Source organism: Linepithema humile, chromosome 1, assembly GCF_040581485.1.
Source record: "Linepithema humile isolate Giens D197 chromosome 1, Lhum_UNIL_v1.0, whole genome shotgun sequence".
Classification (NCBI taxonomy): Eukaryota; Metazoa; Arthropoda; class Insecta; order Hymenoptera; family Formicidae; genus Linepithema; species Linepithema humile.
Genome location: NC_090128.1, coordinates 33908815 through 33921350, shown reverse-complemented (window position 1 = coordinate 33921350; position 12536 = coordinate 33908815). Strand labels below are relative to the sequence as shown.

The 12536-nt window shown below is 30.5% G+C and overlaps 1 protein-coding gene and 1 long non-coding RNA gene across 12 annotated transcripts; both read left to right on the top strand.

The window, feature by feature from the left end:
• Positions 1-1633: 1633 nt before the first annotated feature.
• Positions 1634-6738, top strand: LOC136997032 (uncharacterized). Of its 11 annotated transcripts, XM_067347165.1 has the most exons (6): positions 1635-1973; positions 2384-2495; positions 2614-2676; positions 2787-2874; positions 3090-3340; positions 4701-6738. In XM_067347165.1, exon 6 carries the CDS (start codon positions 4713-4715, stop codon positions 6735-6737), a length of 2025 nt encoding a protein of 674 aa, XP_067203266.1. In that variant the 5' UTR covers positions 1635-1973; positions 2384-2495; positions 2614-2676; positions 2787-2874; positions 3090-3340; positions 4701-4712; the 3' UTR covers position 6738. The 11 variants fall into 11 exon arrangements, with proteins under 11 accessions (XP_067203264.1, XP_067203266.1, XP_067203269.1 ...); XM_067347163.1 differs by having other exon boundaries at positions 1634-1973; positions 2384-2676; positions 3277-3340; XM_067347168.1 differs by lacking the exon at positions 2384-2495.
• A 2083-nt stretch (positions 6739-8821) lies between these two features.
• LOC136997034 (uncharacterized) lies at positions 8822-11477 on the top strand. The gene is made up of 2 exons (XR_010887845.1): positions 8822-10291; positions 10795-11477. It is a non-coding gene; the product is annotated as an uncharacterized lncRNA (long non-coding RNA).
• Positions 11478-12536: the final 1059 nt, after the last annotated feature.

Sequence of the window (12536 nt, the reverse complement as noted above, 5' to 3'; positions counted from 1 at the left end):
GTCGTACAATTTGCTGTAAGGGCTGATTGGGTTTTCTTACAAATCTTTTCAATGTCTGCATATAATTTTCAAATTTATATGCGCTAAAACCATCTAAAGGACCAAACTTTTCGACATCCTCGACAAGGTGTACGAGCCCGTGGACATTGTGCGAGACATTGTGATTTCCATACAATTTTGCGAAAGAAGAAACATAATGTTCTAGCAGCTGTTGTGTATATGGTAAAAGAGAGTGTAATTTTTCACAGCACATTATTCTTACAGCCACGTGCAAAGATACAAAATGATTATACAGATCAGATCGCAACTTTGATTTTAAAGCTATAGGGCCCGTGTACAACAAGAATTGGCGATATTCCGTAGCTTTCCACATTCTAGCATATCTTAGCGACTTTGGTTTTCGTCCAAATTCAATTGGAAGGCATGGTAACAACTCGTTTTCTAAGCGTGCTGATATTTGCTGCTGTATAAGAAGTCGAAGACGATATTTTAAGTCACCATAGGTTTAACGATTTACGAGTAACTCCCAAACAAACTAGATGCATGTAATCTTCGGGTACATTCGTAACGGGGCCAAAATTTGGTATTTCCAATAGATTGCATGTAATGCCGTCTTTATGATATGATTCATCAGTTTTATTTTTAAAATTTTTATCTGTTCTTTGCGGTGCGCCAAAGCGTGGAAAACAAATTCGGTTTTTAATGTAATCTCCTTCAACTGTGCATTTTGTGCAACTTCGAAGTTACACATGTATGTTGTTTAGTCGACAGTCGACACAATTTCCCGCAATTTACGAAAATTCAAAAAACGCTTCAGTCGTACTACCTCTCCGGCTGCAGCATTGAAAGCGAAATGGTAGAGAATATTTATGACGTTTCAGTGACGTCATTTATATCATTGAAATGTTTCGAAGTGCTAAATTGACTGCAGTCGACGCTTCAAAGCATTTGTAGCATAAAAGCTGGTTCTATAATAAGTTGCAAATGCCCCGTCACCGGTCGCGAAGGATGACAACTACTAATTGGAAAGCGCTATTTCTAGTTATTTTTAGTAAGACGGAGCATTCGCGACTGGCGACGGAGTATTTGCAACTTATTGTAGAACCGGCCTAACTCGACCGCACCCTCAGATTGACATTTTACCCCTTCAGATTGATCAATGAGAAACGCTTTTAAGAACCGTTATGAAACGTTTTAAAGAAACATTTGTGAAACGTTTCTGAAAAGAACATGTGCTATTTGAGTTCCTGAATCATTCTTATAGTATTCTTTTATGAATTTCTAAAGAATTACAATGAAAAGAATAAAATTTGAAGAATACTTAACAAATTCACTGTGCTATTTGAGATAAATATACATTACTTATGAATATATATTTAAAAAACATCTTGGCATCTTGTAAGTCATGAATTTAACATTATAAAACAGGTATTTCCCAGTAAACATCGAAATCTTGTAGACATCGAAAAGATATTTTATTCAAGATGTCTTCAAGATATTTCTAAAAGATATCTAGAAGTTATTTAAAAGATGTCTAAAAAAGTTTTGTTGAAGATATCTTTATAGAATATCTAAAAGATATCTATAGACATCTAAAAGATCTCTTAAAAGATATCTTTAATATATTTTTAATAGACATATTAAAGATATCTAAATGATTTCTCTTAAAATATGTCTTTAAGGCGTTTCTAAAAGATATCTATTATATCTTAAAGACATCTAAAAATATGTCTTTAAATTATTATTTCTAGTAAACAAAATATAATTAAGTGTTATATAATACAGATCATACGTATAATACAATAGATGTGTTGCTCTAATTATTAAAATTATGCGGGCATAACATTTATTTTGATTCCGATTCTGGTTCCGATTTCCAATTTCGAGGTGGCGCGCGACGGTGCCACGATGGTTCGGTCTCTATTTCCGCCGACCACGATCCTAGGCGGACGCGTATTCGATAGAGAACAAAAGTAATTTTCTTTTTTAACATAACTTTTGTAAGACATTTTATAGAATTATATTTCATTTTTATAATATTTGTTAAATATTCATAAAATTACACACACATACACACACACACCATATTCACAAATTTGAGGTTATATCTTGTACAATGCCAAAGCCGCATAGCAAATTGTAAGCCTTGTTCATTTTGTCTCTCGAGGACTGCTTGGAGTTTTACATTACATTGATTGCTTACATTTTAATTTACTACGCAGCTTTAGTATTGTACAAGATATAACATCAAATTTGTGAATATGGTGTGTGCGCGCGCGCGTGTGTGTGTGTGTGTGTACGTGTACATATCTATAATTTTATGAATATATTTAACAAATATTATAAAAATCAAAGTCCCCTTAATCATATTTTGTTGTTATAGTACAACACAACATGGCTAATGTCAATATGAGAGTATTCTTTGACATCGAAGTGGGTGGATTGCCCATGGTCTGAATAGTCTTAGAGCTTTTCTCAGTTATCTATCCTATAACGTACGAAAATTTTTGCGCTTTGTGTAGTAGAGAAAAAGGACTGGAAAAACAACATACAAACCGTTGCATTATAAAGGCATTGTATTTCATGAAGTTGTGAAGGATTTTTTAATTCAAGGTGGAGATTTTTCAATAGATAATGGAACAAGTGGCGAATCAATTTATGGTGAAACATTTGCAGGTAATTTTATTATTTTAATACCGTAGACTTGATTTAATGTATGAATTTACAAAGAATACAATTAAAGTATATTATCTTTGATTACTACTTAAAAATTGCAATTTTTGTAGATAAAAATTTTATCGTGAAACATAATAAGCCATTTTTATTATCAATGGCAAACCGTGGTAGAAATACTAATGGATCACAGTTTTTTATGTAAGTGCTTTGAAATAATATTTAAAAATACTATATTTTTAAACTGTTAGTTGCATTGTTATTTAAATTTATAATCTGTGAAGTTTAATAGTGTATATATCTGTTAAATATCAATTAGTAATTAATATCAATTAGTAATCAATTATAAAAATTACAAAGTATAATTTATTGTTGCACGATATTATGTCTGTTTATGTATGTAGTAAACTTTGCAGGCATCTTAAGAAACAAGATATTCAACATGGTTATAATTATATAAGTTCCAACTGCTCTTAACAAATGACTGTTACCACAGTCTTGATAAATACGTTTTGGACACACTATATAATCGCTCTTCCTAACAACCGTTGCTCTCCAACAGTCATGACAAATGAAAGCTGTTTTAGGGATCTTCTTTTCCAGTCGTTCTTCAGGCGCTCTACATTTTCATCACAAGAAAAAAATATTTTAGTATCGAGAAACAAAGGTATTTATATATGTATAAAGTTTAAAAAATTCTATTGTCATGGATATTATAAAATAAATATTATATATATAAATATTACATCTATATATGCAGTCTGTTTCACAAAAGCGTGTACAGAGAAACTCGAAAACGATTTGGGATAATGAATTGAAATTGAATATTTAACTTAATTGAAAAGAAAAACACAGATTGGGCATGATATAGATTATGACGCTTTATTAATAAATTGTCCTATCACCTCCATTATCAATAATTGCCTGGCATCTCCGAGGTATACTTTCTGCCAATGTTATAGCACAATTTTAAGACAAATATTTCTATATAAATTTAATCTGTCGAACTAACTGCTTAACAGTATAAATATTCTTCCCTCGGAGCTTAAACTTGCACGATTAATAGAAGAATTTGCCAAAAAAAAAGCTTCATCCGAAAAAATAACATTGTCCTAATCACGGTCCAAATTTTCTTTCGCCCAAGCGAGCCTTTTCTCGACGTAGTTTGCAGACAGTAGCGGTTTCTTCACTGTCCTACGAAATTTCACACTATGAGCCTGTAAACGCCTTCTTGTAGTATCACATGACACTTTTTTGCACAAAGCCGTTTGTCCGCTATGCAATAATAAACGGGGATTCTTTTGAAACATCTTTAAAATCATTGCGTCTTGCTTTTTCATTGTTTTTTGCACAGAGTCACGATCCGGCAGGTCAACAACGTTTTTTACATCGAAATAGCGTTTCATTCACTTATTTACAAATGTCTTCAATTTTTTTCATGTACTTGGAAACCGTTCCGTATGTCATTTTTGGTCCTTTCTATGAAATTAAAAAAATACACTCAACCGCAAAAAAACGGGCCATTCAATCTTAACACAATTTTTTGATATTTTTGATATTTTTGAAAAGTTGAAAGAAAATTTCTCTTTAAACTATTGCGTTGCTCTGAGGAATCGATTGTCTGACACAAAAATATATGAGTATTTGACTGTATATGTACATGTATATACCAAAAAATATTATTTAATTCCTCTATAAAACAAAAAAATAGTTTTCGATTTTTTTATTACTCAGTTCTATTGATTACATTGTTTTAATAAAAAATATTTTTACTTGAATATATTTAGCAATAATAAAAAATAATTTTTATTATGTATTTTCTCGCTTCTGACATTACAATCTGAAACAGTTGTGATGAATGAACAAGAGACTGTTATATTTAATGAGAGAACTTTAACTTTTTTAACTTAAACTTTTTTTTATGAGAGAAGAATTTTAACGATTTGTTGAAAAATTAATTTTGGAAAAATTTTTATTTTGTAAACACACGGTACGAAACATTTTAATTTTGTAAATACTCTTTTAAGAAATATTGTGATATGCCGAAGAGGAAAAACTATGAACATTTGAGTCGTTCCCAACAATGGCGTCGACGACAAGAAATAGACAAGAAGTTTACAATTAATGAAACAAATAATAAAGAAATTGAGAATGAGAATCCTCAAGGAGAGTCTCACAAAAATATTGATATTCGTAACATTTCGATGGAGAATGATGTATCTCAAGATGTTGAAGATTTTGGGATTGATTCTTATTCTGAAGATTCTGACGTGGAGTCAGATTTAGATGATAAACATAACGATGAAGTTTTGAATTGTTATCCACAAAAAGAAGCAACACTACGAGAATTTCTACGGAGTTGGAGTATTGAAAATAATATTACTCATGTAGCCATTACTAAATTGCTAAAAGGTCTCAAAGCTTATGGACATGAAGATCTTCCAACTGAAGCTCGAACGTTGTTGCAAACACCACAAACAACATCAATGATTAATACTGCTTCTGGAACTTATTATTACCACGGATTGAAAAGAGCATTGGAAGATCATTTGAAACACACTAGATCTGTTAATATTGAAAATCCAATCAGGATCAATTTAGGCATTGACGGTTTACCACTGGCAAAAAGTTCCAAAGCACAGTTTTGGCCACTTTTAGGACAAATTGTTCACATAGATTATAGAGAAGAACCTTTTGTCATTGGAGTTTATCATGGATATTGTAAACCTGGAAAACCTGATGAAATTATTGATAATTTTATTGAAGAATATACTGAAATTGAAGAAGAAGGATTTAATTATGAAGGAAAAAATTATGAAATTTTGATAAATACCGTAATATGCGACGCCCCGGCAAGAGCATTTATGAAATGTATAAAAAGCCATACCGGATATTATGGATGTGATAAATGTGAAGAAGAAGGTGAATGGATAAATGGTCGGATGTTATTTTTAAACAAAAATGCTCCATTACGTACTGACGAAACATTTTTGTTGCGGCAAAATGAAGATCATCATTTAGATAATTCACCTTTTGAAAACATAGCCTTGAAAATGGTTACACAATTTCCTTTAGACTACATGCATCTGGTTTGTCTTGGTGTAATGAAAAAACTTACAAAATTATGGATTACAGGTATAAGGAATGTTAAACTGTCTGCTTCTGAAATTCATAAATTGTCAGATGATTTGAAACAGTTAATACCGTATATACCTAAAGAATTTTCAAGAAAACCGAGAGGATTGAATGAATTGGATCGCTGGAAAGCGACGAAATTCAGATTGTTTCTTCTATACACAGGCTTGGTAACTTTGACGTCATATTTACCAAATGATTACCTGAGGCATTTTTATGTTTTACATTGTGCAATTAGTATTTTGTGTAATCCTACTGATTGCAAGTATAATAACAAATATGCAAATGAATTGCTAATACACTTTGTACAAGCATACAAGCTTTTGTATGGTGAACAATACATTACTTACAATGTACATAACTTGATACATTTGCACAAAGATGTTCAAAACTATGGATGTTTAGATATGTTCAGTGCGTTTCCATTTGAAAATTATTTTAAAGAGATGAAGAAGATGCTTCGAAAAAGTGCACAACCTTTACAACAATTACACAGACGTTTAATGGAAAAATCATACAATGGAAGAGATATTATATATGAGTATCAACAATATCCCATTCTTCTGAATTCCAGGAATAAAGAATTATTATTTGGATGTACATATTCCTACCGGGAAATAAAATTCAAAAATTTTTCATTGTCTTGTATAAGAGAAGCTGACGCTTATTGTTATATTGATCATAAGCATATTGTCATGATTGAATATATTGGTAAAAGAAATGGAGAAATAGTAATAGTTGGAAAAACATTACAAAATTCATCGAATATTCCTTTATATCCATGCGATTCACGGCAGTTGGGAATTCACATCAGAAATATATGGTCCGAAATTGGCATATATCCAGTCAGTAAAATAAGCGCTAAAGCAATGCGACTTCCTTACAAAGTAACTTTCTGTATAATTCCCATTATACATACTGATAATTGAAGTAAGCAATTAAAATGCTGTAAAATAAAAAAATATTTATAATAAATAATTATATTACATAAATAATATCAATGATAATTATATATATATATGATGCTAATGATGTCACGAAAGATAATTTCTAATTTTTGAAAATATTTAAAAATTTTTTAATTTATTATAAATTTATAGTAAATTTTATCGTTATTAAAAATTCTAAGCACAACAATATTTTAGAAAATAAAATAATGTTTTAATTATATATTAAGAAGATTACTCCTTCTATTTATTTCTTTAAATACTTACTATTACTCAATCAATATTTTATTTTAGATGTATTGCGTTGTATTTTGGGACCAATATTGCCAAATTGTTCCTAACTATTGGATAAACTTTTTGCAAAAAACATTTGCATATTCATCATCTAAATATAATATGACTAATGCAATAAAAAAAAAGCTGAAGCCTGGAAATGATTGGAACGTTTCCAATCATCATAAAATTTTGGGACCTTATGATACTTACGATAAAGCTCGAGAAATATAATCTCAATTATATGTTTGTTTGCGTAATATTAAATAATAAGAAAAGAATATACGATTGTATGAAATGCAACTTTAATTTAAAAATTTTATCGAAGTGATTATAACACTATGCTGCACTTGAGAGACTTTTTTACTCCATTCGATAATATCAATAATGGTACGTTCGTTAAGAATCTTTGAATTAATTCAACTGTTTTCTCCAAATACATCGAGTATTACCAACGACAATATTTATTAATTTCTTCAATAAATATATAAAAAGTCACAAAAAAAATTTTTTCCTATAAAAATATAATTACGATAAGAAAAGACAACAAAAAAAGAAGAGAGAGAGAGAGAGAGAGAGAGAGAAAGAGAGAGACATTATAAAAAACTTGTAAACGTAAATAAATGATATGTAAACATATTTATATGTAAAAAAAAAATTTATTAAATTTTTCTATTAGCACACCTAACTTTGTTAAAATGCAAAAATTAAAATAACAAAATCATTACTCAGTTTTTTAAGAAATATATTCTTAATGTCACAAATCGTTGCATATTATATGTATTTTCATGAAAAATAATGCATTTAATATTAAGTCTTAAAAATATGTCGATTAAACGTATTAATATTTTGTATCTACTTAACATGCATGCTATCACTAAAATATATAGGGGAAGGTGGTGTAAGACGGACCCCCTAAGCGAAAATGGCTATATTTTTTATATTAATGACAAAAAAGAACTGAAATTTAGCATAAAGAAACTGTAGAATGTTTATTATAAGATTATAATGTTAAATTTTCAAAATTTGCAAAAGTTTGAATTATTATTAAGATTTTTAAAAACTTAATTTTGGTTCGTTTTACCCCATAGGTGGGGTAAAATGGACCAAGCCAAAATAATATGAATTAAGAAATAATTTAACTGATCAACTCAAAATCAAAACTATATATTATTTATTAAATATTTTTGAATAAGAATAGAAATTAATTTAACATTAATTATTTTATTATACACACAAATCTTTAAAATAATTATAATCTTTATAATTTTTAACGTTTATATTAAATATAACATTAAATATAACATTTTAAAATAAAGCATGTAAATAAAATAAATAATTATTATAAAATTTGTTTTTATTTGGAGACATTATTTTCAACAAATTTCAAGTTTCTTCTACTTTTAATAGTGCGTTTTTTATTTTTCATAGCTTTTTCCAGTAAAAAAAATAAGATGTAAAATATTTCTTAAATCAGAGCAAATATATAAGCAGAAAACTATAAGTAGAAAGTATAAGTAGAAAATATAAGTAGAACAAATATATAAATTGATCCGTTTTACCCCATTTAAATTGGTCCATTTTACCCCACATAACAACATTAATATTATCTTATTTTTATTTACCTGTATCAAAATTATTTTTTAAATGTAACTGATGAAATATTACTTCTAAATAACCAGAAATATGGAACTTGTAGAAAAATTTAAAAATATTAAGTTTTGCAATCTTAGTCACTTAAAATGCAATACTAAAAAATTAGATCACGAGATCTATTTGCAAGAATTTGACGTTTCTTTATAAATAACTCACGATAGTCTTATGATATAATGACGTAATTTTTAAACAGTTAAAAAGCATCAAAAAGGAAATTAATTTTATGTTTATCCAGCAGATAGAGGTACTTACTAATAAGATCTAGCAAATGGACCATTTTACCCCGCGGTCCGTCTTACCTCACCTTCCTCTACATAATTTTGTGTTTCAAATTTTATATATAAAATGATAATATCGACGAATATCGATAAATTATGTGCATTCTCGTCAATAATTATATAAAATTTAAAAGTTTTGATGTCGGTTATATCAGATATCTTTATATAGATTATATTTTATAAATTTTAAGTCGAATAAACTAATCAAATATTAATAAAATACTAATTCAAACATAATGAATCTTAATCTTTGAGCACAATTTGATGAACAAGCGTAACATTCAAACTTTGCATTCTCAATTGTATGTCGTTCCGTCATAAAAGTAATCCAGTCATCCAGTATTTTCTCATACTCAAGATAATTTATGAAGCGCTTTCCATAATAACGAAAACATGGAGTTGCACAATAGAAGCAATATTTTTCATTTCCCAAATATCTGATCATTTGTTGGGATAATTTATTTGTGCGATTTAATCTATAATCCTCAAGATTACTAAAAATATTAAAATAATTTTAACTTACACAATATTTTTCAAAAGTAAAGTTAAATATAATTAAGAACGTCGAAATAATAACAACAAACCCAGATTTCAGGATAACATCAGCTGAACAATCCACAAGACTTGGCACTTTCAAATTCGTAGTCAAACCATCATCACTATCGTCATCTAAATTAAATGGATTCCCAGTAAAATTTATAACCGCACATAAATGTGCCATATTTCCTGGTAAATATAACAAATTATTGTCGGACAAATCAAGAACACTTAAATATCTTAGACTTGCGAGACTTTGTGGTAAACATTCTAATTTATTGCATCTAAGGTTTAAAAGAAACAAAGTATTTAGTTTTCCAATTTGTGGCGATAATTCCGTTAACTAGAAATAACGAATAATTTTATAATTTATTAGTAGATAATAAATATAAACTAACCTTTTTATTTTCTTATAATAATTTTGGTTCTTTTTATGTGTTGTTAAATAAATAGTACAAGTCTTATCAGATTTTCCGACAGATCTAATTCATGCAATTTATTTCTGATTGCAGCTTGCTCTACACGGAGAAAATTTTATATAAAAAATTACTATATACGGCATTAACCGTGGACCATGAAGCCGCGGACCGAAAATTTTTACTATGTTTCACATGTGAAAAACATAGTAAAAATTTTTATAATTCCTTCATGGTGCGCGGCTACCGTACATAGTAATTTTTGATATAAAACTTTCTCCGTGTAGCCATTCCCACGTATTGCAATCAGATTTTCCAAGGTGATTGGAAGAGAGATTAAGAAGCACAAGATGAGGCAAAGTACCTAACTCTTTTGGTAAGAACTTGATCTTATTTTTGCATAAGAATAAGACTTATAAGTTTTCCATACAATTAATTTGTAATGGTAATGTAGTAATGTACACGGAGAAAATTTTATATAAAAAATTACTATGTACGGTAGTAGTCGCGGAAAAGAAAGAGTTATAAAAATTTTTACTATGTTTTTCACATGTGAAACATAGCAAAAATTTTCGGTCCGCGGCTTCATGGACCGCGGTTACTGCCGTACATAGTAATTTTTGATATAATATTTTCTGCGTGTATAAATAAGGTTAATTTATTAATATAATGGATGACTTTTTATGCATTGTCAATAAAAAGTAATTGTAATTTAAATGTTTTATTTTTAAGCACATTTTTTAAGAAATAATTTCATTTTTGTTAGTTAATATCATGGATATTTTAGTAATTTGATATTACAACTTACATAATTATGACTTATGTCAAATCTTCTTAAATTATTTCTAATGGGAGCTTGCATTAACCATTCCCATGCAGATTCTTCAGAGCTTCCAAGATTATTATACGATAGTTCCAGAGCAACAAGAAACAAATTGCCAAACTCTTTTGGTAAAGAACGGATTCTGTTCCCTTTCATGTTTAATATCATGAGACCTTCCAAACATGTGATTTGCAAAGGTAATTGAGGTAACTATAAATAGCAATAATTCATAAATATAATGATAAATGGTAGAAACATAAAGTAACTTTTTTATTTTTTAAATAAAACCTTCATTCTTTTAATTAGTAGTTAATATGACAATTGGTTTATATTACAATATCTGTGTAAATAGATAGTGTAACTTACGTTATTATAACAAATTTGCAATGATTTTAAATTACTTTTCATAGGAGCTTGCTCTAACCATTCCCACGCAGATTGAGTAGTATACATGATATAATTTCTGGATAATGTAATGTATTGAAGATTACGTAATGTACCAAACTCCTTTGGCAAGAAATTAATCCTACATTCATGTGTTACGTCCTGATCAGACTACACGATTCTTTTCTTTTCATTAAATACCAGACCTAGTAAACGCGGAACCAACAAAACTCTTAAGAAATATTATAACGCCAGAGCTGTTTTTCTCATGAGACACCAGGAGCTCGAATCTTCTCACGGAGAAAAATAGCATGGATATTTCAAAATACCTTGGCCGCTCAGCGTGCCTATCGTCGCCAGAAAAACCGTAAAAGTCAAAACTTCGCGGTAGCTGGAGTCCTTAACCGACTCCAGACGGTTAGAGTAAGAGATAAAAAGAAAAAACTGGCACCAACTAGTCATACTCTTGGATTCCACCTACGGGAACTCTAGCTAGTAGATAGGGTTTTACCGAGTAACGATCGGGGAATGACCGCAGTCGCATGCCGAGAAGGCGCGACACCTGATACGGCGCACGTGTTTAGTAGGTCTGGGAAACCGAGATGCATTAGTCGCACTCTCCACGCGACACCAAGGGCACGCGACAGTCGTAAACTGTCAAATTTATTAGATCAGTGACCCAAGGCTTTGCGAACTTATATACCGATTCTTAACCACCCAATCCGAAAGCCGAGAATCGGGGCAAGCACTTCTATAGACCACCCATCATTCCATCGTATGGTCTAAAGACTACGCCCACCCAGATCTTAAGACACTGAGATGCACCCCACCTATACTAATTAACACCAACCGGGTTACGCCACCTCAAAAACCTACCCCCATCATATATGGACCCGAAACGACGCTATTCCTTATTCGTTAGGGCCTCTTCCTATCTCATTTCAAGTAACCTAGTCATCTAAACCCAATCCTATTAGCTAAAAATGACGCCATCCTCCCCCACATTAAAAATTTTCTCGCAAGACTAATTCCTATTCGATCCCCGCTCCAAAAACCTAAGATTTTCCAAAGGGATCTACCCCAAAGAAAAAGTATAAAAACCCGTGTTCTGGTGGCTCCGGACACAATCACACACAGTTTTTCAAGCAGTTTGCGCAGTTATTCCGTTTAGCTCAGTTTCTCGAAACAGTTTTTCGAGTAGTTCGGGGGCGCGAATCAAAGAGTAAAATCAGTTGATACTTTGTCGCGACCATCTCGTGGTGCATCTCAAGTAGAGGGTCCATTACCTTGACGACACCATCCCGCAGTAGGGTGCCCACTCGTTTACAAAAGGGTCCGACGCCTATACAACACCTTCCCTCAACGGGGCGCCTGCTCAGAACCACCGAACATATTCAACGCGATCCGAAACTAC